General features: G+C 36.2%; 1 protein-coding gene across 11 annotated transcripts in view; it reads left to right on the forward strand.

The window, feature by feature from the left end:
* Positions 1 to 27,692, forward strand: part of CCDC91 (coiled-coil domain containing 91) — a 347,553-nt gene that overhangs the window by 153,519 nt on the left and 166,342 nt on the right. For all 11 annotated transcript variants that reach the window (XM_054442943.2, XM_054442947.2, XM_054442944.1 and 8 more), the window contains one exon: positions 19,521 to 19,598. In XM_054442943.2, the coding sequence (XP_054298918.1) occupies positions 19,521 to 19,598 (78 nt within the window). The remainder of the gene's footprint in view (positions 1 to 19,520; positions 19,599 to 27,692) is intronic.

The raw sequence follows: 27,692 nt of genomic DNA on the forward strand, positions 1-27,692 counted from the left end.
GAGGGAATATAGGATCTAGTGGATAAGTATGGGGTGTTGTCTTTAGATGGAACACAGTTCTTGCAGTAATAGTAGGGAAGACTACATATGTGGGTTCAGGTACATACAGACTAGTGGATGTAATAGGCATATGTGGAAAGGCATTTCTGTTAGCTTCCATTTTATAAGAATGGAGTAAAGAGAGTTGAGGAGATATTGGAGGTTTGAGTGTGAAGAAAATGTGAAATAGGCTGAAGTTTGTAGACAGACAGAATCACTAATACTGCATATCACGCCTTTTTATTTGACATAGCCAGATAACCTTAGATATTCCTCTTAGGAGTCTGGCGTATCAAACTTAAGGCGCTGAAGAGTAGAAAATGCATGTTTTGTGTAGTCAGGGATGTGTTTGGTGGGGATAGGGAGGTGGAGAGAGAGATTGAGAGATATTGAGAAAAGAAAGTAATAAAATAAATATATTGAGAGAGACTGAAATAGAGTAAGAGCAGGAGATATACACATACATAGACATATATTGTGTGTATATATATATGTGTTCAAATACATATACAACCCCTCTTAATATCCCTATCAATTTATCATATATAATAAACAGCATAATGTAATATATACACATATGTTCATATGTGCATGCACACATATTCATTCTCATAGCCATATATCATATGTATATATGGAGGTGGGGATGGGAGAGTAGAAGGAGGAGCTTGAGGGGAGAGAGTTTGAGAGGAATGATACTGAGCCATACATTCTCAACTTTTCCTTACCAACTCAAGGATTCAGGTCACCTCACCTTTTATGTGTAGAGAGGGAGAGAGAAAGGGTGGGGGTAAGAGGTCAAGAGAGTTGTTGAGTTTCCTATTACACAGAAAAATGAGCTTAGGGAAAAGGTGTCTCCAACAGTTCAATTTCTTTACCTGTACTTTCATTATTTATAAAATATGGAGGGGAGAGGAATGTTCCTTTTTCATCTTTATGGTCTTTTCTGGTTCTATAATTATACAACTAAATTTATGTAACTGGTTTGATAGCAAATTTTATACAGCAAATTCTTATGGAATATTTGTTTCTCATTTTGTAAAACGACTTCTCTAGAAATAATGTATCATCTGACCTTTTGGTACACTGGTAATTTTGTAGTCCTATCTAGGCTGATGCCTCTGTTTTTTGACAGACACTATGCATTATTCTAACATTAATTTTAGGAAAATTGACACTACTTTTCTAAGAGTGAGGTAATGTTTTTGCTGGCTTGCCAGCTACTTTTGCCAGGATAGGAGAGAGAGAAAAATAGCATCTGAAAGATGTGATTCATATTTTATAAGTCACAAATAATTTTTTCTGGTATTTTAAATTCATATCTAAAATAATTATTTTATACTTTGGAACCAATAGATATTTTAACAAAAGGAAAAAAAAAACAGTGCAGTGTGAAATTTTTGGAGCATACTTGTAATAAGAAGTCAAAGTTATACTAAAGAGGTGTAACATTTATGTAAGAATCCAATGTAGTCACTAGCAAACTTAAAAAAATCTTACTTGGAGTTAATAAAACCACATACTAATCATGGCTTGACTAGTTTTATAAGGAAATAGTGAAATTTGGTGATTTTTTTTGCCAACAGATAATATTTGCCTATTTTTCCTTCTGTTTACTTTTCATCATTATTGCACTCCAATGAATATGTATTAGAAAAAACATCGTCTTTGTGGTAAAATATAGAGTAGAAGAAATTTCCCCATAGCAATGGGCCTTCTTTCCATTTCTATGAATAATTTTTAGTCTCTCATTTGAAAAAGATTTATTTCATATATGTAATATGCTTATCCATATTCACCGTCAAATTTTATCGGCGTATATAGTCTTCACTCTGAGACAGAAGGTTATGATAAAATCTCTTTGAGTTATTATCCTCCCAGTTGTCATCAAAAATAAAAGGAAGACTATGAGGAAAACTAACATTTCCTGACTGGTTACTATGTGCAAGGCACTATGCTATCTACTTTGAATGCATTTTCACAATAACCCTGTGAGATTGTTGTTATCTGTTTTACAGATGAGGAAATTCAAGTTTAGCTATTAGCCTTTGAAGGAGGGTTTTCTTTTAGACCCATGAGCCTTCCACTGTTTTCTCCCTCAGTAACTATTTTCTAAACATTGTTTGTTTATATCCATTGCTTAATGTCAGCCAGATGCCAGTAGACAGAGAAGGCATCTGCCTACACTGAGTTGAGGGGAAGCTGGTATTATTGTTTCCTCTCAATATGTCAGCCTTTGTTCCTCAGCTTTGGTGTCAGCAACCTCATTGTTAGAAATTTATTTCATTGAGTTAGGTTCCTAAGATAGACACTTAGTATTTTATTATTTTAAGGTTAATAATATATGTTTTGAAATGGCAACATCTTCATGCAGTTCAGAATTTTAAAAAGTACAAAAGGTTATACAGTATAAGGCCTCCTTCCCATGATATCTGCTGCCCACTTTTCCTTTCTTGTGTCAGCCAATGTTAGCAATTTCTTATATATCCTTCCAAATATATTTTAGGTATATATATATACAAATTTACTGTATATATGTGTATGCGTGTGTTTGTGTGTATGTATACATACACATACATTTTTTAATGTAAAATTTATCATACTTTTTCACTTAACATAACTTAGATTATATCAGTATAGTAAGAGCTGCTTCTTAATAATCTATTTAATGGGTGTACTATCATTTATTTAACAAGTTCCCTATATTGAACATTTAAGTGTTTTCTGACCTTTTACTACAGTTACCTTATGTATTTAGATACTGTTATTAAATATGGAAACTGAGACTTGTATAGGATTTATTCACTTACTATCTACACTTACTGCAGTGTAAGCTCTAAGCACAGGTAATGTCTCAATTAAAACAAAAAACTCTTACCAAATTATAAATAAACATAATTTAAAGAGCCATTTCTAAAGCTTTTTTTTATGAAAAACATTATTCACAGGTCCTTTCTCATTCCTGCCATTTTTCTGGTGCCCCAACAGCAATTACTTTCAACTTTTAAAATTAATATTTATGACCATGTTTTTAAATAACATACTTTAAAATATTTCTGCTTCTTGATTTTTCGGATCTTATGTATTTTTACCTCTGACCCAAACCTAGGAGTTCCTTTATTCCTCCAATATAGTTGTATCATAAATTTCACTAAATCAGTATTCAGTCTTTACTTATAATGGTTATGTCAGTGCCATTGATCCCTGAATTATATCACATATTATGATTAATTTTTTCTTCCTGAACAACTTTTTATCTTTAAATGAATATTGTCGTTTATGCATTTTTATTCATTGTGATTTTTTTCCATGCAATTTATTTTGGCTAATTTTTATTGTGATCTTATATACATTTGATCTTAATTAACCAAGTTCTTGGGACTTAATTGACACTTCTGTGTCTCACAGGTGAATTTGTGGTTAGTTCTGTTGAGAGCTGTGAATCTCAAGTGTCCTGGCGCTATGCTGGTTATACATCCCAGGGTCTTTAGTGTAGTTGTCTATAACTAGTTATTGTAATTTGTTGCTACCCCATTGTGTGTTTTTCTGATTGAAAACCATATAAAAACCTTTGTTCTTGAGACAGCCTTGACTTTTAGAAGTGTTTTCCCTATAAAAATCAGGTTACAGTTCGGTTTTGGGTTTTGGACTCTTGGAAATTTCCCTTCTTGTAGTCCAAGTACTACTCTAAGCATTAAGCTATGTTATAATTTAGTTGTGTTTTTACTGGAGACACAATTTTAAGTATAAAATAGTGCTGAAGATGAGTTTCTGGGCCTATATTTGTCTATTGTCTAGAAACTCTAACCATCCCTTCAGTGTGTAGTATTTAGTTATGGGAAATTTATTGAATTCGTTTTTTACTTTTTTATTTTTTTATATTTACCAGTTTATTAAGAAGAATATTTTAGAGGATACAAATAAAATAGCTAGATGGAGAGATACATAGGGCAAGGTATGGGAAAAGGGCATGGAGCTTCCATGTGCTCCCTGGGATTGCCACCCTCCGGGAACCTTCATGTGTCCAGTTATCTGGAAGCTCTCCAAACCCTGTCCTCTTGGTTATTTATAGTGGCTTTATGAGGTAGGCATGATGATTAAACTGTTGGCCATTGGTGATCAACTTGACCTTCAACCTCTATCCTTTCCCTTGATGTTGGGGGACGGGACTGAATGTCCCGACCCTCTAATCCTGCCTTGGTCTTTTTGGTGACCAGCCCTACCCTGAACCTATCAGACAAAAGACACATAAAAGACAGCACTTTGGAGACCCCAAGGATTTTAGGAGTTATGAGCCAGGAACTAGCAGTGAAAATCAGTATATATGTATATATCATAATACCGGAGGCCATCCTCTGGTTTTTGACCATGGATTTCTCACATCAAAAGAATATACATAATTGTTAATAATTTGTTCAGTCCATCATATTGTTTGAGGGTCTCCCAGGGTGAGGCCATTCACGTTTGCAGATTTCCTATCAATCTTTTCAGATTCCAGAAGCAGAAGTGGTCCTGACAAATGCACAGCTTTATTTACCCTTTCAGGGATCTGGAACAATTGAGCTAAGAGACAGTATCATCCCTTGCTCTGAGACTCTTTAGAGTTGTTAATGTAATATGGAATTTCCTTCAGTTAATAACCCACTTATTCATTTCTTTACTTTCAGCTAGTATTTCTTCTTCTGTCCATTAGTACCCTATCTTTTTCATCTTTGGAAGGGACATTAGAATTGCCGCTGTGTTGGTCTGGATTGCAGGGAGCAGGATAAGTTTACCAAGTACCTCTTCCTCAGTCCATTCCCATTCAGATTAGGTACAGTTATGCAGGTACAATACTAGTGAGCTATTTTTACCACCAGGCAATATAGCTACATTCACCTTTAACCCCAGTTTTGCTAGATGGGGGTGAAGATGTAACCCACTCCCATCAGGCCCTTTAGAAATTATGAAATGAGGTTTAGAAACATAGTGACAATTCCTTGATTAGAAATCACCCATGCTTCCAGCATTTGTAGTTGCAGCTCTGGTCCTAGGACCACTATATCAGGTAGGGAAAAAAAAGATATTTTTAAAAAGTGATTTGAGGAAGAAATATAAAAATACGGTTGTTATATCAGTGTATTTCTCCCTTGGCAAGAATTGTATAGTATGCATCACCCCCTCTCCCTCTTCCCCAGATCAGCCAGAAAAACAGAAATCTAATGGGGACACTCCTTTAGTCCCACTTATGTTGAATGTGAGCACACACTTGTGAAGGCATGTAAGCCAACCATTCATGCCTTTATTTCCCTGTTTTAGACAGCCAAGGTTTCAACTGCCCATCTACTTCTCTATCAGACTATTATATTACTCTAAGGAGGCCATCTCTCTGTCCATTGTTGCACATTATGGGCTGCACAGTGTGTTCCTTGGTGTGAAGAAATGATGGTCAACTATCCAGATTCATACAGTGTCTTCTACTCTGGTGGAATACTGTCAATTCCTGTTAAGACCCATGTGTAGCCCTCCAGGGCTACCAGCATTGGTCTCATTTGCCAGCTATGTTTAGGGCCACCAGGGAATTTGCTCCATAGCCATCGGCAGCCTCTGTCTCCCTTATTGACAAATAGAACAGTTCCTACTGGCATTATGTATCTGAGAGTGTGCAAAAGGAACATGTCTAGATTCAGCTCACGTCTGCACTGCTGCAGTGCCCCCGTACCCACTCATGTCGTAGACCCAGGTGGCCACCTCAAGGCAGCACACAGGGATATCTACTTGTTGATTTCAGTCAGCTTCCAAACATGGAAAGGAGTTCTGGTGAGCATTGACTTGTTCTGTTTTAATGCATCCCTCAAAATATTGATAGCACCATGATCCACATGAACCTTGAATTATTTTTGATGTATTACTGTTTTGTTTTCTCTCTTCTTTCTGTAACAACTATTGTTTAGTTGCTAGATCTACTGAATTGCCTGTTTTGTTGATTTTTCTTTCCTTTATTCTCTCTCTCTAATCTGTCTGATTTTCTTAACTTTATTTTTCTTTTCTTTTTTCTTTTTAGTCAGGGTCTCGCTCTGTCACCCAAGCTGGAGTGCAGTGGTGTGATCTTGGCTAACTGCAACTTCTGCCTCCCAGGCTCAAGCGATTCTCCCACTTCAGCCTCCTGAGTAGCTGGGACTACAGGTGTGCGCCATCGTGTCTGACTAATTTTTCTACTTTTTGTAGAGACAGTGTTTTGCTGTATTTCCCAGGCTGGTCTCAAACTCCTGACCTCAAGCAATCCACCCACCTTGGCCTCCCAAAGTGATGGGATTACAGGTGTGAGCCACCATGCCTAGCAATCTTATTTTTCAATTGATATTTTTATATGAATTACTATGTTTTGTATTTCCAAGAGCTTTATTTTTTGTTGTTCTTTGAGTCTTCTATTTTTATAGCATTTGGTTCTTGTTTTATGAGTGTCATATCTTCTCATTTCTTTGAGGATGTTAATATTATTTTTTATTCCTACATAATGTTTCTTCTAACTGTGCTTTTTCCTTTTCTGTTATTGTCATGATATTTGTCTTTCATTTAGAGGCTTTCTCTAAATGTTTTGTTTTCCAGAGGTATCTTTTATTTAGCAATAGGGCGCAAAAGGTTGTTTGGAAGCTCTATGCTGACAAATGGGGCATGATGTAGAGCAGACTTGACTGTATAGTTGTAATGACAAGGCTGTTTATTGTCAGCCCTCTCCCACTGTCAGTATCTTTGAGCAGGGCTAGTTTTATGAGTGTACAACCTCTGTATTTGCACAGGGCCCTGTGCTTATAATATAAGGGCCTCATGCTTGGTTTAATCTACTATTGACATCTTTCTTAGTTTTTGAGTAAGGTTTCCACATTTTTATTTTATACCGAGTCTCAAAAATTATTTAGCTGGTCTTTCTTGCTTGGTTTGATAACATTCTCTAGAGAAGGTCCATTTACTCTCTTGTCTGGTGAGGATAATCCAGGCTAAACAGGAAAGATTTCAGGGCCTTTATATTTACTGTGGAAACTTTCACTCCTTTTCTTGTTTACTGTGGTACTCCTGCCCTCATCTGTGCCTCACGTTCCCAGTTTAGAGACCTTCTGTATTCCCCGCGTCAGAGAATAGACCCTCATTCCTCTGTTACAACTGTATAGGGTCAAGCTCTGCAGAATGGTAGAAGTGATCTGGGGAGGACTACATCTTAAGCAAACTTTCAGGCAATCATCCTGCTCTTAGCATTCCTTTTACCTACTCTTCCAGAGTACTTTGCTGCTGCCAAATCCTGAGTATTTTGGGTTTTCTGCAGTATTATTGAATTATTTCTTACTTTTCACACTGCTTCTTTAAGATTCAGTTTTCTTTTTCATTTTGCTATTAAAGTTAGCACACATGCATCTGCTTTTAGTCTTTTGTTTTCTCAACTTTGACTCTTTACCTTTATACCTTTGTACTATTACAAGCAAAACAAAACAAAACAAAACAGAAAACCTACACTCTTTTTCAGATGTTTTAGTTGCATTTTAGGTGGCAGCAACAGTAGGTACCTATGAATAATCTGCCATTTCTTTTAAAGATCTGGTATTATTGCTATGAATTTTTGTTATTAAGATCTGTGTTAAATAGTTGATATTCTGTTTAGGAGAGGTAATTTAGACAAATAATTATTTTTAGATGATTAATTTAGACAAGTAATTATTTTTAACACTTAGATAAGAAGTAATTTGAAAAAGGCCATGTCATAATCAGGAGAAATATCTTATTGTATTAATCTACTGGTGTCCCGGGCATACACTGGACAAAGTAGAAGTTGAGGTACTTGAGGTTTTTTGGTGTGTGAAGGAAGAAGCTCATTCAAAGGACAGTGGAAAAGTACAGTATTTGATTTCTAGGGCTGCTATAACAAATTACCACAAACTTGGTGGATTGAAATACAGGAAATCTATTCTCTCACAGTTCTGGGGATTAGAAGTTTGAAATTAACGTGTCGGCAGGGCCATACTCCCTCTGAAGGTACTATGGGAAAATCTTTCCTGGTCTCCTGCAGTTTCTCATGGCACGTGACATTTACTGGCTTCTGGCAGTATGACCGACTCCCATTTCTGCTTCTGTCTTCTCATGGCCCTCTTCCCTGTGTCTCAAATCTCCCTCTCTTTTCTCTTATAAGGGAATCAGTCATTGAATTTAGGACACATTCATAAATCTTTACCTCATGGGTCCTTAATTATAATGCAAAGACCCTATTTCCAAATAAGATTACATTCATAGGTACCAAGGATTAGGACTTGGACAAAACTTTTTAGGGGCACAATTCAGTCTGTTACTGTGTTCTCCCTGGCCCCACAAAATTCCTGTCCCTCACTGTGCAAAATACATTGACTGAGTCCTAATGTTCCCAGAAATCTCAACTCAATAAAACATCAGCTTTACATTCAAGATCTCATCTAAATAACATTAACTCAAAAGTCTGAATGTCATCATCTGAATCATCTAAACCAGATGACGGTGAGACTGAGTGTGAACAAAGTTCTTTTATTGGTAGACCGTGAAACTAGAAAACAAGTCATCTGCTTTCAGAATACTGTGGTGGTACAGGCATCAGATTCCCATCTGAAAGAGAAAATTGGAGAAATAAAGGAATCACCAGTTCCAAACAAATTTAAAACACAGGAAGGAAAATTCATTAGGTTTCAAGGCCTAAGACTAATCCTCTATGGCTTGATGCTTTGCCGTCTAAGCCCATCACTACAGTTTGGTGAGTTTCTGGACTTGTGACTCTAGTTTGATTATTGTCTGGGCCTGTGCTCCAGGTCAGTTGCCCTCTGTGCCCATAGCCCTGACTTGGTTATGTTTTCTACTTGCAGTTCTGTTGCCATCTGTGCCTGTGGCTCTGCTGGCCTCTGCCTCTGCACCGGTGGCTCAAGCTATGCCTCTGGGCCCTGGGCTTTGCAACCATAGATCTAACCTCAGGTCCTTCCTCCTTTTTTTTTTTTTCTGAAGATTAGCACATATTTATAGCTTCCTGGTCTAATCAGCCTACTTCCTCCCTGTAGAATCTCAGCAGTCTGACAGTCATTCTTCATTTCATTTATTTCTGTTGGCATCCTAGGTGTCATCCTAGGCTTGCTGTATATCTCCTTCATCCTAGGCTTGCTGTATTTCTCTTAGTACACCATTTTCAAAAAACTTGTGAATTCTCTGAGTTAAGGGGATTCATGCTATTAGACAAATGAGTTCTCCACAGATCTTTTCTGGATAACCCTATACAGGGATGCCTTGGAGATACTGCAGAATTTGGTTCCAGACCACTGCAGTAAAGCAAATATTGCAGTAAGTGAGTCAGATGAATTTTTTTGTTTCTTAGAGTACATAAAAGTTACATTTATACTATACTGTAGATTATTGTATGTAATATCATTCATGTCTAAAAAATGTACCTAAATTAAAATGCTTATTGCTAAAACATGCTAACAATCACCTGAGCTTTCATTGAGTCATAATCCTTTTACTGTTGAAGGATTTTGCCTCAGTGTTGATAGCTGCTGTTGATAAGGGTGGTGGTTGCTGAAGGTTGGTGTGGCTGTTGCAGTTTCTCTTAAAGTGAAACTATAATGAAGTTTGCTGCTTCTATTGACTCTTGCTTTTATGAAAGAGTCCTCTGTAACACACAGTGCTGTGTGATAGCATTATACCCAAAATAAAACTTCTTTCAAAATTGGAGTCAATTCTCTCAATTCCTGCCACTGCTTTGTCAATTAAGTTTATGTAGTATTCCAAATCCCTGGCTGCCATTTCAACAATGTTCACAGCATCTTCACCAGAAGTAGATTCCATCTCAAGAAACCACTTTCTTTGTTTGTTCCTAAGAAGCAACTCCTTATCTGTTCGAGTGTTATGTAATTGCAGCAGTTCAATCACATCTTTTACTTACAACTCTAGTTTTCTTGCTATTTCTACCACATCTGTGGTGGAAAGGAATTTTTTATTATTATTATTATTATTATTTTTTTTTTTTAGTAGTAGTTCTCAACAATGGTCTTAAAATATTTGGTAAACCATACCGTAAACAGATGTGCTGTCATCCAGGCTTTGTTCTTCCACTGATAGAACACAGGCAGAGCAGCATAATGCTTAAGGGCCCTGGATTTTGTAGATGGTAAGTGAGCATTGGCTTCCACTTAAAGTCACCAACTGCATTAGCCCCTAACAAGAGTGTCAGCCTGTCTTTTCAAACTTTGAAGCCAGTCATTGACTTCTTTCCTCTGGTTGTGAAAGTCCTGCATGACATCTTCCAAGAGAAGAATGTTTTGTCTGCATTGCAGATCTGTTGTTTAGTGTTGCCACCTTCATCCACTATATTAGCTAGAACTTCTTGATAATTTGCTGCAGTTCTACATCAGTACTTGCTGCTTCACCTGACATTTTTATCTTATGGAGATGGCTTTTTTCCTTCAACATCATGAACCAATCTCTGATAACCTCAGATTTGTCTTCAACAGCTTCCTAACCTTTCTCAGCCTTCACAGAATTGAAGAGAATTATGGCCTTGTTCTGAAGTAGGCTTTGGCTTAGGGGGAAATGTTGTGGCTGGTTCAGTCTTCTCTCCAGACCACTAAAACTTTCTCCATATCAGCAATAAGGCTGTATCACTTTCTTATCATTTGTGTGTTCACTGGAGTAGCACTTTTAATTTCCTCCAAAAACTTGTCCTTTGCATTCATTCCCATCTTGGCTGTTGACCTGAGAGGCCTTGGTTTTGGCTGCTCTCAGCTTTTCATATGCCTTCCTCACTAAGGTTAATTATTTCTAGCTTTTGATTTAAAGTGAGAGCCATATGACTCTCTCTGTCATTTGAACATTTAGCTGTTATTATAGGGTTATTAATTGGCCTGATTTCAATATTACTGTGTCTCAGGGAATAGAGAGGCTCTAGGAGAGAGGGGTAGATGGGGAAATGGCTGGTTGTTCAGTCAAAACACATACAACATTTATTGTTTGCCATCTGATATGGGCATGGTTTGTGGCACCTGAAAACAATAGTAACATCAAAGATAACTGATCACAGATCACTGTAATAGATGAACTAATAGTGAAAAATTTTGAAATATTGTTACAATTACCAAGATTTGACACAGAGACACAGAGTGAGCATACAACTGTTGGAAAAATGGTGCTGATTCATGGGGGAAACAACACACATTGGGGCCAGTTGGAAGGTGGAGGGTGGGAGGAGGGAGAGGATCAGGAAAAACAACTAATGGGTAGTAGGCTTAATACCTGTATGATGAAATCATCTATACAATAACCCCCCATGCCCCAAGTTTTCTATGTAACAAACCTTCATGTGTACCCCTGAACTTAAAAGCATTCAATTTGTAAAAAATGCAGTATCTGTGAAGCACAGTATAATGAAGTGCAGTAAAATGAATTACATGCACTTAATGGCTTAAAACAGCAGAAAATTATGTTATGGAGGTCACAGTTTTAAAAATCATTTTAAAAATCATTTGGCAGGGTCATACTGCCTCCAAATGATCTAGGGGGAATATTTCTTTACCTCTTCCAGCTTCTATTAGTGCCTGATATTCTTCAGCATATGGCAGCATAACTCCATCCTCTACTTCTTTCTTCACATGCCTTTCTACTCTACATCTCTGTCTCAAATCTTCCTCTCCTTTCTCTTGTAAGAATACCAGTAATTGGACTTTGGGCCCATCCTAAGTCCAGGATGATCTCATCTTATGATTCTTAACTAATTCTATCTACAAAGACACTATTTCCAAATAAGGTTACATGCGCAGCTACCAGGTTTTAGGACTTGGACAAACCTTTTAGGGAGGTCATAATTCAACCCACTATAAGTACCACTTTTAGTATATTTAAATATATGAAGGCAAATAATAATACTGTGGACAGAAAAACTCACTACATAGATAAACGACAAGAGCATTAAAAAGTGATTTTTAGTATTCAGCCATTTTCCTTTTTTTGATCAAATTTTAAAATGTGTTGAGAAGCTGTGTTATTAGAAAGTTCCTTTCTGCTTCTGGGGTTAAAATTTAATCAAACTTTGGAGACCAGACTTAAAATGGGAAAAGCCATGCAATATTACAAGAATTCTAGAGTGTTTTAAATTCTTATTGATTGGGACGTTTGTAGATTTATTGTGTATATATAGGTTACAGGCCTTTTCTTTAACATTCAGTGACTAGCAATTGTTTCTTGCTGTAACCACAAAGTAGGGAGGATTTGTTGTAATTGTCCCATACAAGTAGGCAAAGCTGGTCTTAGGATTGCAAACTTTGCTCTTCCCTTCTCCCTCCTGCCTCTCCTTTTTTCCTCCTCTTTTATCCCTCTTTCTCCTTCCCTCACTGTCCTTCCTTTCCTTGATATTTTCCTCTTCCTACATCGTTTTCTTCCTTCTTTCTGCCTTCTATTTTTTTTTTTTTCCTCCTGTGCTTGGCCTGAGTTAGTTTTGAGCATCTGCCTTTCAAGGCTCCATGCCATGCCTTTGAAGATCTTAACAAAGATAAAGATAAATAATGATTTGAATCTGATGCTAATAAACTGAATCTGATGCAAAGTGGAGTTTCTTTCCTATTGGAGCACTTGATAAGGTGACATTGAAGTAGCAGTGGGAACAGAGCCAATCCAATCAACAAATTAACCAGGATCTCAGCTGGAGTTTTGCAAAAGGCTACATTTCTCAGGCTGTATAGGATTTGGCCTTCATTCTTTAACAGAATGTGGTTGGTGGAGGACATGTTGTGCTAATGGAGAATTGACAATGGCAACAATCATGGCACTGTTGTAAACATATCATCTTCTCTTATGAATTTCATTTGAGTAGTTGTTTTCATCTTCAGGGTGATGAATTTAGTGTGACCAGTTCATTCATTCCTCTTTTGCTCACCACCAATTTCTTTCCTTAATGTTTTGCCTTAGACATGGATGTGAAATTGTCATTTCTGGGGTTTGTAAAATAACATATAGGAAAATTGATTACTTCTGTGCTTGTATGAGTAGATTGTGAGGTCCTTTGCATACCTTCCTCACTGTATCTGTTAGGAGAATTCCAGGAGAAGTTTGCTTTTTTAATCCTGGTTTTGATTGAGAGGATTCAGCAAAGCTGATGGCTTTGGATTCTGCATGCCATGAAATTCATGCCATGTGTTAAGGCAGCCATTTTTGGGATAGGAACAGTGATTAAAATTAGTCTTTTGAGATTTTGGTTATCTTACTCTAGAGGGACAATCTTATTAAGGGCATCCATTTTAGTATTGGCGATAGAATCCTATGGCAAAATTCTTTATTTCCATTTGTAATATTTATACTTTTAGACTGATTCTTATCATGTGTGTTTTTTTCTTCCATTTTATATTTGTCTAAATTTGGAATTAGTTTGTGAGACTGGGGATGATTTTGAAGGGTCTGTCATGTGCTGTTATTTGTTACTACGTGTATAGAGAGACTGAGAAATGAGACAGAATGTAGAGGTGGAGACTAAACATTTATTCTATGGGAAAGACTTCTGTTGCATAATGTTGTATCATGCTTGTGAAACCTACTTTCATTGCAAGGATTATGGCTCCTTTAGGAAAAACAACCAGGCTTATTGCAGCTGTCAAGTGATGTGGTTGATGAGAACTGAAGAGGTGTTGTTTTGTTGTTTTTCTTCTGTATTGATGGTATGCACATATGGTATAATCTTATCTTTTTTGCACTACTCTGGCATTTATAATTAGGCCATTTAGGTGTGTGGGATTTTTCAGATTTTGGGAGGGGTAATTTTGTACCATTTCTCATTCCGAATTTTTTCATGTATGGGTTGTATGTTATCACACCATCTTTTTTTTGATTTCTTGCCCCACAGATTTCCTTTTGGAATATCTGGAGGTGTTTGTGTCTGCCTTCTCCAATACAGTGGATTAGTTGTTGTGAAAGGGATGTAATCTTGTGGCTTCCAAGAACGTGGTGGTGAAGCCTATATTGGAAAACCTTTCTCAGTCAGATATTATTTGCTAATTATGTTCTATACTGGAAAACCTTTCTCAATCAGATATTTGCTAATTATGTTCTTTATTGGAAAACCTTTCTCGATCAGATATTATTTGCTAATTATGTTCTGGTAGGCTAATTATAGACTGGCTCTTGACCAAATAATTTGGAAGGTGAAAAGCAGCTGCTTTCTGATAGATGGAATATAATGTGGTTAGTTGATCTTTGGAATTTCTTTCTTTATCTTTTTAAGGTCACTGTAATAATTCATTCCAAACACATCAATTAAATGCTGACTTTTAGCCATCCGTGTAGCAGAGGATCCTGTTGCTATGCATGAATTAATTTCTTAGAAGTGATTAGTAGAGTTTCTACTTGGCTTGGCAATTGCCAACAAAAATAGAATATAAGCTTTTTAAAAGAAAGCCGTGGTTCAGATATTCATATTGCGTGTTGTCATCAATATACCAGTGATGGTTACTAAAAAAAATTTTTGTTAATATTTCATTTTCTTTTGGAAAGCACCTTTATTTGTTGATTGTATGGTTCCTTGTTTACATGTGTATCTCTTTAAAAATTTCTTGAATACTCATAATGTCCAGGCATATTAAGAGTATGAGACTTAGGTATATTTAATCATTTTAGCTAAGAAGCAGTTGGGATTGGAGCAGTTATGGGTAGCGGAGGCTTGGTTGGAATATGCTTCCATTTACCTTTGAAAAGCACCTTTGCATCAGTTTTGTCAGACCAGAATTTCTGGTTAGCAGTAATAAATTGATGAATGACTATTTCAGATTTTATAGACCATGACTAGTTATATGTCTTTGCTTCACCAGAATGTATGAAATATGATATGTGATTCTGTGTTTTATTGAGTTATATACAGAAAACATACCTGTTGATGAAGGAATGCGAATACATTCAAATAGCTTGATTTTTGATAGGATATTTTCAAATAAGCATTAGGGTGTTTATCAGGAGATCTGGTTTAGGGTTTGCTGTGCCCTTATTCAACAATACCTGGCACACAATCATATTATTTTAGTGACCTTGAACAAATTTTTTGACTTATCTGGGCCTCAGTATCCTCATTTATAAAATGAACATATTGGAATAGTTTACTTTTGAAGTCTCTTTTTGCTTAAAAATTCCATAGTTTTATTTAAGGTGAGGATATTTGCTTTTGTCATCTCTTTCTAGTGATGTTTTGGGGTTTGACGTTTTGAAAGAAAGTTATCATTGTGGTCAAATTTGGCTTGACTCCTTTAAAGATAGGCTGTAAATATTTGGCTCTATATTCTTGAAATGAATTTTAATATGACTACTTGGTTATTCCTGTGGACAGACTATTGTGTCACAGTGTGGTTGTATGATTGCCATTAGTAACTTTGAAGTAAGCAAATGAGGGTTAATTGATCTATTTGTAACATACTGTATTATAGGATAGCATTAAGGAAGTTGGAAGTGTATCTTAGAAATGATTTATTCCATCTCCCTCATTTAACAGATAGAGAAATGTACCCAAAAAATGTTTTTTAATTTGTATGCTTAGCTTGTATCAGAAAAAGAACATTGATTTTATTCTCATTCAGTCATTCAACAAACATCTACTTGAACCTGTCAAGGAGCCTCCTTTTGAAGACCAGGTTGTGAATAATGTTATTAACATTTTTATTTTGATGTAAAATAGTTCTGCTCTAGTTCTGTCTCTCTCTGATGAAGAAGGAAACACCTTTCGCACTTCCCAAATATATTTGGCCTTCAAATCTTGGCCATTCTATTTCTTCTTTATTCAGTGCTTATTGACTGAGCTGACATTCTATATAAGGCACCATTTAAGGTATATATATTCAGTGTCAAGTAAAATTTCACGCTCTCAAATTGTATTGTCAAAGTGTGAAATCTTTCTGATGTCCTTTTTTCCTCACTTTAATAAGTGCCATAGTGTTGTGGAGTACTAGCACTACCTCTTCCAATATAGTGGGGGCACACAGGAATGAACAATAAATGTAATACATAGTGATAGGTGCTATGAGAGAAAGCATGATTAGTGGATATTGATGAGTGGTATACTATTTTATATAAGTGGTCAGGAAAAGTCTCTCTAGTAAGATAATTTTTGAACATGATGTAGAGGAAGTGAACATGCAATATCTGGGGTAAATAGCATTTGAAGCACAGCAGCAAATAGCAAGTATAGCAAGTGTAATAGTCTTACACTTTTAATAGCACACCAATACTTTTTTTTTTCTTTTGGAGACAGAGTCTTGCTCTGTTGCCCAGGCTGGAGTGCAGTGGCGCGATCTCTGCTCACTGCAACCTCCCCCTCCCGGGTTCAAGTGATTCTCCTTCCTCAGCCTCCCGAGTAGCTGGGACTACAGGCTCCCACCACCACGCCCAGCTAATTTTGTATTTTTAGTAGAGACACGGTTTCACTATGTTGGCCAGGCTGGTCTTGAACTCCTGACCTCGTGATCTGCCCGCCTCAGCCTCCCAAAGTGCTGGGATTACAGGCGTGAGCCACAGGACCCAGCGTACACACCAATACTTTTTAATAACTGATGTCATTATTCAGAGCCATCGATATTGAATGATTACACTATAATTATTCAGAGCCATCGATATTGAATGATTACACTATAATTGAAATGATATACATTTATTTTCAATTTGTAATGAATGAGACCAAAGAATATGTTCTTCTTTAGTTTCACTTAAGGCATCTAGGGTAATTTGCTTTGCTTTAGGCTAATTAACTCTAATTTTTAAAGATTTTTGAACTTTTTTGGTAGTCGCTTCAATTTTTAAATTAGTAATAGGTATTGTCAAGAAAGAAAGAAAATAATATTTAATCAGATAAGTTTAAAAAATCCTGATTTTAGTAAAGGTAAACAGATTACTTATGAGTTTGTCAGAGGTTTTAATATGTGAATATATGTTGTTAATTTCCACAATTTGTTTGACCATGGTAGCCTATTTTATATTAGCTTTTCTATTTTGTAAAGCAGTCTCTGGGTAACACTAGTGTATCTGACTGCATATATCCCCAGGGTAGGATATATGCATCCCAAGAACTGCCTATGATGATCCACTAGGTTATAAACATAAAATGGCAGAATATTTCTATTTAGTTTTAAAAATCTTGAGCAATGAGAATAAAAGCTATGCTAATATTTAGTATATGGGTTGGTGCTTTTGCCTTACCTAAGTCCTTACACGAAACAGTAATATACTATTTGTGAAATAACTTGACATGAATGGGAATTCCAAAGTGATGAGTTTTAGTGATGTCCTCATTTGTTCGCTTCTTTATGGTGTAGTATATTACAGGAATTTTCTTAAACAGGTAAATGGATTTAGTTATTATTACCTAGTTTTAACTAAAGGAGCTCCCACAAAAATGGGAAACTATCTTAAAATAGATCGTTGCCATGAAACATGGATTTATAATCATACTAACAAAAGTCTGTGTTTTTGACAATTGCTGTTGATTCTTTATGATTAGGTAGTTGAATAAATTGTGATTTAGCTGTAATATGACAAGATAAAGGGCTTACCAGAAAAAAGAATAAGATGTTGATAATTAAATGGAACCTGTTTAATCAGTAAGGTATAATAAATAAGGGGAATTGATGAAAAAGGAAGTGGTAGCAGTAAATGGACAAGAACTATCAGCATTCTCTTTTATCCTAAATATAGTTGCAGCTTAATTTTCTCTCAGAGCTCCTTCAAGTGACCGTGAGTTATCCTTTGCAATCATTCATGGTGGGTCACAGGCTGGCAGAGGCCGTGCCAGTTGCAGCACGTGTCTTCTGCTGTCATCTTAGGCAGTGACACCCAGCAAGCCAATGTCAGAAGGGGAGTGTGTGGAAGATTGTATAGGAAGTTTATGTGGTTCATCACTACAACCATCCTGGCATTAGTATAATAAATCCCACTTGATTGAGATGTATTCTTTATGTCACTAGGTTTAATTTGCTATTATTTTCTTTGGGATTTCAGTTTTTGTATTTATAAAAGAGATTTAACTCATAATTTTCTTTTCTTCTGAACAACTCTGCAGATTTTAGTATAAGGGGTATGTTGTCCAAATAAAATATAGTAGGGAGTATTCCTTATTTTCACATTCTCTGGAAGAGTTTGTGGAAGATATCTGTTAATTTTTTCTTAAATATTTCTTAAAATTCACCTATTAAGCTTTCTGTGTGTAGAGATTCCATGTGCCTGGAGAATTTTTTGTGTATGTGTTTGTTTTTTTAGTTAATACAGGTGCAGTTTCTTTAACACATATAGGACTATTCAAATTTTGTAATTCTTGTTTTAGTTTTGGTAAATTGTGTTTTTTATTTTAGTAGTTTTAAAATTTTATGTAAAATGTTATATTTATTGATACATTTTGTAATATCTTCTCATTTTTAGAAATATTTATAGATTATATAATGTCCCACATTCGTGCCTGATGTTGGAAGTTTTGTGGGTTTTTTCACTTCATTATTTATCATCTTACTACTTGTTTCACTTTTTTCTCGTCTTTTTTCTCTTTTTGCTTTCTTTGGCTTACTCTGTCCTATATGTCTTTTAAAAGATTTTTAAAAATATTTTCCATCATACTAAATATTCCTTTTGCTGTAGTCTTTATTTTTTTTCATTCTCTTTCGGTTTCCTAATTCTGTTTCCGGCTCTCTTTCATCTGATTATGTCATCTATTGAGTTATTAATAGTACATATTTCATAGATCTAGAATTTCTATTTTATGGATTCCAGTTCTCTGGTAAAAATCTCTATCCTATCTGTTTTCTCCATTTCCCTTCTGTTTTTTGGATGTGTTAAGAACTCTTACATACATTTTAAAAACTCTGTGATAACTAGCATCAAAACCACCTATGGACCTATCTCTGGACCTATTTCTTTTGTCTTATCTGTTTTCTGTGTGTGTGGGGGGGCGGGGGGTGTTTCTTTTTTTTTTTTTCTGTTGTTATTTCTGATAATTTTGTTTCGGAAGCTGGACATCATATTTGAAAAACTGGAAAGACTGTAGGATGTTAACAGTGTCCAAAGAGACTTCATCCTCTCCTGTCCTAGGTAGGTAGAATTGGGGGCTAATCATATTCCAGTGGTTCTCAAACTTTGGGATGTATTAGAAATATAGAGGCCAAGGCTTGTTGCAGTGACGCAGGGTTTCCCGTCTCTTGATCCAGGTCAAGAATTGGCAGATGCCTCAAGGAAAGCACCTTTGCCTTGTGTTATCTCACCTCTCAACATGGTTTTCCTTTTTCTCTTGTTTCCCTTTAATTCCTCATTGCCTCAGTGTTCCCCAATGCTTTTAAGCAAAGCTTTAACATATATATATATTTTCTCTTTGTTTCCAGCTGTAGCATTGATGTGCCACAAACCACTGAATCATTCGTGGAAGCAGCAAAAGTCTATGGTTTTATTATTTTGAAAACAAAACAGAAGAAAAACTCATGGTTTTAGTTTCTTTTTTCTTTCAGGAAAAACATAAACAAGAATTGGAAGACATGAGGAAAGCTGGTCACGAAGCCCTCAGCATTATTGTGGATGAATATAAGGTAGAGGTTTGAGAGTGTTTACTTTTTTAAACCTTGGATAACTTTAGTAAAAAATGTACACATGTAGGTATGTGCAAACATATACAAATTATATGTGTAGTCTTATTTTGCTATAGAATTTCTTTCCATTCAGCAACAAATATCCATTGAAAGCATACTCAGTGGATTACAAAGGTAATATTAGACACTGTTCTGGATTTGAGAAAGTTTGAGAATATTTGAGAATATAGTATCAGCAGGTAAAGAAATTCAAGCACAAAATAATATAGAATTAGTTGCTAGATTATCTTTTTTGTCTCTGCTGTGGTTCCTCTGACAGGAAAAAAATTAAGGCATGAAATATATCAGAAAAAATATTATTATACCTTTTTGCTTTTCTTTTCTTAAACAAATTAGATAGATTTGGGTACACTTTAGCAATAACAAAAATTATAATGTCAGTATCATATACAGTAAAAAATTAATATTTAAAATTATTTTAGAAAGTATTCGATTCTGTGCCTGCATAAGCTGAAATATTTAAAGCACATTGAGCATTTAATGTCAAATTTTTATTTCCCTTTAAACTTCATTAGATCATTTTTCTTTTACAAGTAATTAAGGAATGAATATGTTTTTATTGAAATAAAATTCAAACAATTCTCCCTAGAAGTAACCAGTATTGGCAGTTCCATTGTACATTCTTCTAAGAGATTTCTCCATCTACTTGTATATACTTATATGCTCATAACATGCTATATAGTTTTGAATTGATTTAAAAAAATGTTATCTTACTAAATTTACTCTTTCTTGTTGTATTTACTCACTGACTTGGAGATATTTTCGTGTCAGTACAAACAAGCTTTTCCTATTTTTGTTACTCTTCTTTAGTTTTCACAGTATAAATATACCATAATTTGTTTAACCATACATGTTTAGATAGGCATTTTGTTTTTCATTGTTCATTATAATAATAAATATAAAAAATTATCCCTATTACAGTTAGAATATAGAAATTTTTGTGTTGTTGATTAAACTTCCTCACTAGACTTGTTAGAAGTTAATGTCATTTTAGTTGATAATTTAGTGTCAAAAGCTTCCTTAAGAAATCATTTGGGCCGGGCATGGTGGCTCACGCCTGTAATCCCAGCACTTCAGGAGGCCAAGGTGGGTGGATCACGAGGACAGGAGATCGAGACCATCCTGGCTAACACGATGAAACCCTGTCTCTACTAAAAATACAAAACATTAGCCGGGCATGGTGGCGGGTGCCTGTAGTCCCAGCTACTCGGGAGGCTGAGGCAGGAGAATGGCGTGAACCGGCAGGCGGAGCTTGCAGTGAGCCGAGATCGCACCATTGCACTCTAGCCTGGGCAACAAAGCAAGGCTCTGTCTCAAAAAAAAAAAGAAAAATCATTTGGATAAAAGTAGGAAAAAAAGTGGATCCAGAATTAAGTGAAAAGTGTTTTCTTTTTTTTTCTTCACCTAGGGTATTAAAATAGTCTACTAGATATGTCTTAGGACATGAAAGGCCATTTTTGTGACCATACCCAATATAGTAGTTGATGCTCATTGTTAAAAAGGTCATTAAAAAATGTCTGATTTTGGCGGAGCATGGTGGTTCACATCTGTAATCCCAGCACTTTGGGAGGCCGAGGCAGGCAGATCACTTGAGGTTGGGGGTTCCAGACCAGCCTGGCCAACATGGTGAAACCCCGTTTCTACTAAAAATATAAAAATTAGCTGGGCATGGTGGTGCACACCTGTAATCCCAGCTGCTTGGGGAGGCTGAGGCAGGAGAATAACTTGAATCTGGGAGGCAGAGGTTGCAGTGAGCCGAGATTGCGCCATTGCACTCCTGCCTGGGTGACAGAGCGAGACTCCGTCTCAAAAAAAAAACAAAAACAAAAAACAAAGTTTGATTTTTATAGCAATGATAATTAGCCCTTTTATAATGTTTTTAATATTTTTTCTATTAACATAAACCAGTTTTACAGTTATTGAGTTGAGGAAAAGTCCTATATTATTATAGTATTGATTTTGACAACTTATTTTATCCCTAACGCTGAGGGTGGGAAGAATTAAAATACAATTGGCCTAATATATTTGCAGATTCCATAACCATGGATGAGAAATATTTGGGGAAGAAAAGCAATAAAAATAACAGTACAACAGTAAAAAGTAACACAAATTACCTGCTATCTAGAAAAAGAGAAGCATATGGTAAAATAATTATCACATGAACTTCTCATGCTTGAATGTAGGATCAGGAAGAAAATCATTCCACTTCTTGTTCTGTAATGTACCACAAACCATCAACACATTATGATTTTTTCTATATGAATTATTTTACCTTTTTTCCATATTATTATGAAAGCTGATTATCAGCATATTTTAGAACACCTTCGTTGCAAAATTTTACATGACATCCAATATATTTGATAATATTTCTCCTCAGAGTACTATAATATTATTGTACAAGATGTGGAATTCAACAAGTCATATGATTAATCAATATGCAATGAATTTTCACTGATTTAAAAGTATTTATATCCTTTGACTATAAACCGACTGTGAGCTATGAAATAAAAAATTAAATATAACTTCGTAGGCAATTTGATTGAATTCCTAATCCATTTTAGCAAGTCATCTATAACATCTGAAAATTTTACATTTCTCTTTAACTGAGTGCTAAGTAATGACGCTGGACAAATATGTGAAATGAGTAGCTCTTAACCAAGTTTCTTCAAAATGCCGTTTGTAAATACTAGAATAGTTTTCACTTATGATTTTAACCTCCTTAGTTGCCAGTATTGAAATTTATACCAATAAATATGTTTGCAGCAAAGAAAATATTGTGGAGTTAGAACCAAAAAATGATTTAAAACATCAAAAGCAACCTGTTTAGAAAAACGGCTAAGCACACTAACAATAACAAGAAAAGTAATTTTTCATTAATATTTTTAAAGCCGTATTTTACTGTAGTATATGAAAATTTGATAGATGATTTGTTAATTATTAGGTATTTCAAAAGGAAACCAAAATATCTCTAGTTACTATTGTTAACAAAAGTTGTGTGAACATTCTCTTTGCATTTATTCATTTCTTAATTCAACAAAGATTATTGATTATCTTCTTTATGCCAGGGATTATTGTAAATACAGCAGTGAGCAAAATATTCAAATCCTTGTTTCAGTGGGATATAATTCCATATCTACATTCCATGACTACGTATGATATTTAGGAAAGAAGGAACTTAAAATCGTAGCATTCCTTGACATTTCAGTTTTCAGGGCTTCACACTTTTACCTCTCCCTCCCCTGTAAGTGTTTACTCAAATATGCAACTGGAATAGAAAAATCTGCTACTATCTCACCACCAGTCCTGGCTCCTGGGGACCTTACATCCTTCTAGTTATCCTGGACTAGATGTAATCAATCACTTTTTTCATGTCCCAGTTGAGCTGAAATATTGTTGAGGAGTTTGAAAAAATACTCCTTAGAAAAGAAAGTGGAAAATACCAAGTAAAGTAAAACAAAAATGGCAAAAGCCTAAAATGTAATGCATAGGAAGATAACTTATCTTTGTATAAACTTCTGCTTCCAGAAATATGAAGACATAACTTTTTATATTTTTCCTACTTAGTACAGATTAAAAAAAAATGGATATTTTATATAAAAATATAGTCCCTGAAATAAGTCCCTGAAAGTAAGACAGAAACAGGCAGACTAGCTAGAAACCATGAGACCCAAGTAACTACATAGTAGTGGGTTCCTGGATTTTCTTTTTACCCTTTTTGTCCCACCAAAGTACTGGAGAAGTGAGTAACCCAGAAATAGCAATGGGCATATAGAAACAAACCTCATGAAAAGCCTACTCTCTCTAACCAAAAGCCTCCACCTAGTAAGACAGAAAACTATTAGAGAATAGCCATTCTACTTCCATCAAACACCATAGGAAGAAATGGCAGTGAAGGCTTGTTAGAGAGAGAACTTAGATTTTCACTTTTATCAGATTATAAATGAGGAACTCTTCTATCTCCTCACTGGGGTGGTGTTAAAGAAGGTGGAGCAGGGAACTAGGCCTTTAATTCATGCTGGGCAATATGCCCCCTTCCTACGAGTGTCAGGATAGGCCATCTAGGAAACTAGACTTCTGCCCTAAGCTGGTGTTAATGAGGTATTCCTCCCTTACTGTGTTGGGAAAGTATCAAGGGATATCTAATGGGAATCAAGACTGTCATTTCTGCTTGGTAGTAATGAGGCCACTCCTCTGTGGTTTCAGTGGATGGTTTGTGGGGAACAATAATGTGGTACCCTTATTCCTCACAGCCGGACTGGTATCAGTGGAGGCCTAGTGGGAAGCTGAACTCCCAACCATGTCCAGAAATAACAAGGAGATCCTTGTTCCCTGTATGCTGAGTGCTAGTAGAGGCTGAGTTGGGTACTCAGACTTCCACCCTACCTGGAGGTTTTCATTTTTCTCAGCTGGAGTGGTGTCCTGTGAGAAGAAATCTCCTGAAACATGATTTCAAACGTCTAGATTTCAATTAAAAAATACTTAGGAACCAATAATATTTTGTCTTGAATGAAAACCAAAAAGGACAACAGATGCTGAACTGAGCAGATTCCAGTTTTAGAATTATTTGTCAAGAATTTTAAGTATCTGACAAGGATTTTAAGTCATTAATTACAAAAATGTTTTAACAAGGGACTATGAACATTCTTGAAACAAATGTGAAAATAGAAAATATCAGCAAGTGTCAGCAAAGTAATAGATTGTATGAAGAAGAACCAACTGGCAATTTTAGAAGTAGAAATACAATAACCAAAATTAAAAACTCAGAGATGGGCTCAATAGTGGAATGGAGAAATAAGGAAAGAATCAGTAAATTTGAAAAAAATAGAAATTACCGAATTCGAACAGTATAGAGAAAACAAACTGAAAACAAATGAATAGGGGTTTAGGAATTTGTGGGATTATGATGAAAGACCTAAAATTTATGTTATCCAAGTCCTGGAAGGAGTGAAGAAAGAGGGCAAAACTTAAAAACATTCAAAGAAAGATTAGCTCACAATTTCCCAAATTTGGCAAAAGATAATACTGCATATTTCAGAAGCCAAATGAACTGCAAATATAATAAAGACAAAAACAAACAAAATGCATGTCAGCACCCACTATAATGGTTAATTTATGTGTCAGCTTGACTGGGCAATGGTTTCTAGATATTTGAGCCAAATTTATTTGAATGTTTTTGTGAGGATTTTTTTTAAATTCAGATAAGGTTAACATTTACATCTGTGAACTTTGAATATGGCAAATTTCCCTCTATAATGTAGGTGGCCAACATCCAATCATTTGAAGGCCTTAACAGAACAAAAACTGACCTTCCCTGAACAGGAAAGGATTGTGCCAATAGACTGCCTTTGGGTGCAAGCTGCAGCATTAGTTCCTCTCTGGGTCTCCAGCCTGTCAGCCTTGTTTGCAGATTTTGAACTTGATAGCCTGCATAATCACATTAGCCAATCCCTTAGAGGAAATTTTTCTGTATATTTGTACATGTATGGATTTGTTTCTCTGGAGACCTTAATACACACATAGCTAAACTTCCCTCAACCAAAAATTGAAAATCTTGAAAGCAGCCAGAGAAAAATGACATTTTACCTACAGAATAACAGAAATATGATAGACGTTTCATCAGGAACTATGGAGGTCAGAGGAAATGGAACAAGTGCTGAAAAAAGAACTTTTAACCACAAATTTTGTATCCAACCCATATTTTTCCTTTAATTCTTTTGTCATTGAATAACTTATTTTTGGTGACTTTAATTCTTTTAAAATTACTGAGGCTTATTTTATGGCCTAGCCTCTGATCTATCCTGTGCACTTGAGTAAATGTATATCCTGCTATTGTTAGATGGACTGTACTCCAGATATCTGTACGGGTAGATGGTTTATAGTGTTGCTTAGGTTTTCTCTATGCTGTTGATAATCTGCCTAATTTTTCTAGCCTTTATTTAATGTGGGGTGGTGAAATCTCTAAATATTATTGTTGAATTGTTTATGTCGCTTTTAATTCTGTCAGTTTGTACTTCATGCATTTTTTGGATATTTTGTTAGTTACATATATGTTTTTAGTTGTTACATCTTAATGTTAGTTTGTTTTCATACTGTTATAAAGAACTACTAGAGACTAATTTATAAAGAAAAGAGGTTTAATTGCCTCACAGTTCTGCCTGGCTTACAATCATTGCAGAAGGTGAAGGAGAAGCAAGCACCTTCTTCACAAGGCAGCAGGGGGGAGAGAGAGAGAGAGAGAGATCAGAAGTGCACACTTTTAAACCATCAGATCTTATGAGGACTCACTGACTACCAAGAGAACAGCATGCTGGAAATCTGCCCCCGTGATCCAGTCACCTCCCACCAAGTCCCTCCCCTGACACATGGGAATTACAAATCAAGATGAGTTTTGGGTGGGGACACAAAGCCAAACCATGTCATTCTGTCCCTGGCCCTTCCCAAATCTCATGTCCTTCTAACATTTCAAAATTCAATTATGCCTTCCAATGTCCCCTAAAATCTTACCTCATTGCAGTATTATTAACCCAAAGTCCAAGTCCAAAGTCTCATCTGAGACAAGGCATATCACTTTTGCCTATGAGCCTGTAAAATCAAAAACAAGTTAGTTTCTTCCAAGATAAGTGGTAGTACAGGCATTGGTAAATGCTGCCATTCAGAATGGAAGAAATTGGCCAAAAAAAAGTAGCTACAGGCCCCATGTGAGTCTGAAACCCAGCAGGGCAGTCATTAAATCTTAAATCTCCAAAATTGTCTCCTTTGACTCCATGTCTCACATCCAGGCATTCTGATAACAAGAGGTAAGCTGCCAAGGCTTTGAGCAGCTCTCCCCCTGAGGCTCTGCAGGTTACGGCCCTGTGGCTGCTTCCACAGGTTGGCATTGAGTGCCTACAGCTTTTTCAGGCATACAGTGCAAACTCTCAGAGGATCTACCATTCTGGGGTCTCGAAGATAGTGGTCCACTTCTCACAGCTCCACTAGGTAGTGCCCCAGTGGAGACTCTGTGTAGGGGATCAAACCCCACATTTCCCTTCTGCATTCCCCTAGTAGAGGTTCTCTGTGAGGGCTCCTCTTCTGTAGCAAACTTCTGCCTGGACATCCATGCATTTACATACATCCTCTGAAATCTAGGCAAAGGCTCTCAAATCTCAATCCTTGCCTTCTGTGCACCTGCAGTGCCAACACCACGTTGAAGCTACCAAGGCTTGGGGCTTACACCCTCTGAGGCAATGGACCGAGCTGTACCTTGGCCCCTTTTAGCTATAGCGAGAGCTGGAGTAGCTGGGACAGTGTGCCATGTCCAGAGACTGCATAGAGGAGTGCGGCCCTGAGACCATCCCACACAATCATTTTTCCCTCCTAGGGCTCTAGGGGCTATGGGAGGGGCTGCCATGAAGATCTTTAAAATGCCCTGAAGACATCTTCCCACTGTTTTGGCTATAAACATTCGACTCCTTGTTACTTATGCAAATTACTGCAGCCAACTTGAATTTCTCCCCAGAAAATGGGTTTTTATTTTCTATTGCATGTTCAGTCAGTCTGCAAATTTTCCAAACTTTTATATTCTGCTTCTCTTTTAAAAATAAGTTCCAATTTGAGATCATCTCTTTGTGAATGTATGACTGTGCACTTTCAGAAAAAGTTCACTTCTAGAATGCTTTGCTGCTTAGACATTTCTTCTGCCAGATATCCTAAATCATGTCTCTCAAGTTCAGCATTTTACAATTCTCTATGGCAGAGGCAAAATGCCGTGAGTCTCTTTGTTAAAGGATAGCAAGAATGACGTTTGCTCCAGATCCCAATAAGTTTCTCATCCCCATCTGAGACCACCTCAGCGTGGACTTCATTGTCCATATCAGTGTCAGCATTTTGGTCAAAACCATTCAACAAGTCTCCAGGAAGTTACAAACTTTCCCACATCTTCCTGTCTTCTTCTGAGCTCTCCAACGTGTTTCAACCTTCATCTTTTACCCAGTTCCCAATTTGCTTCCACATTTTTAGGTGTCTTTATAGCAGCTCCCCACTCCTGGTACCAAT

This window comes from Pongo pygmaeus, chromosome 10 (assembly GCF_028885625.2).
Source record: "Pongo pygmaeus isolate AG05252 chromosome 10, NHGRI_mPonPyg2-v2.0_pri, whole genome shotgun sequence".
Taxonomy (NCBI): Eukaryota; Metazoa; Chordata; class Mammalia; order Primates; family Hominidae; genus Pongo; species Pongo pygmaeus.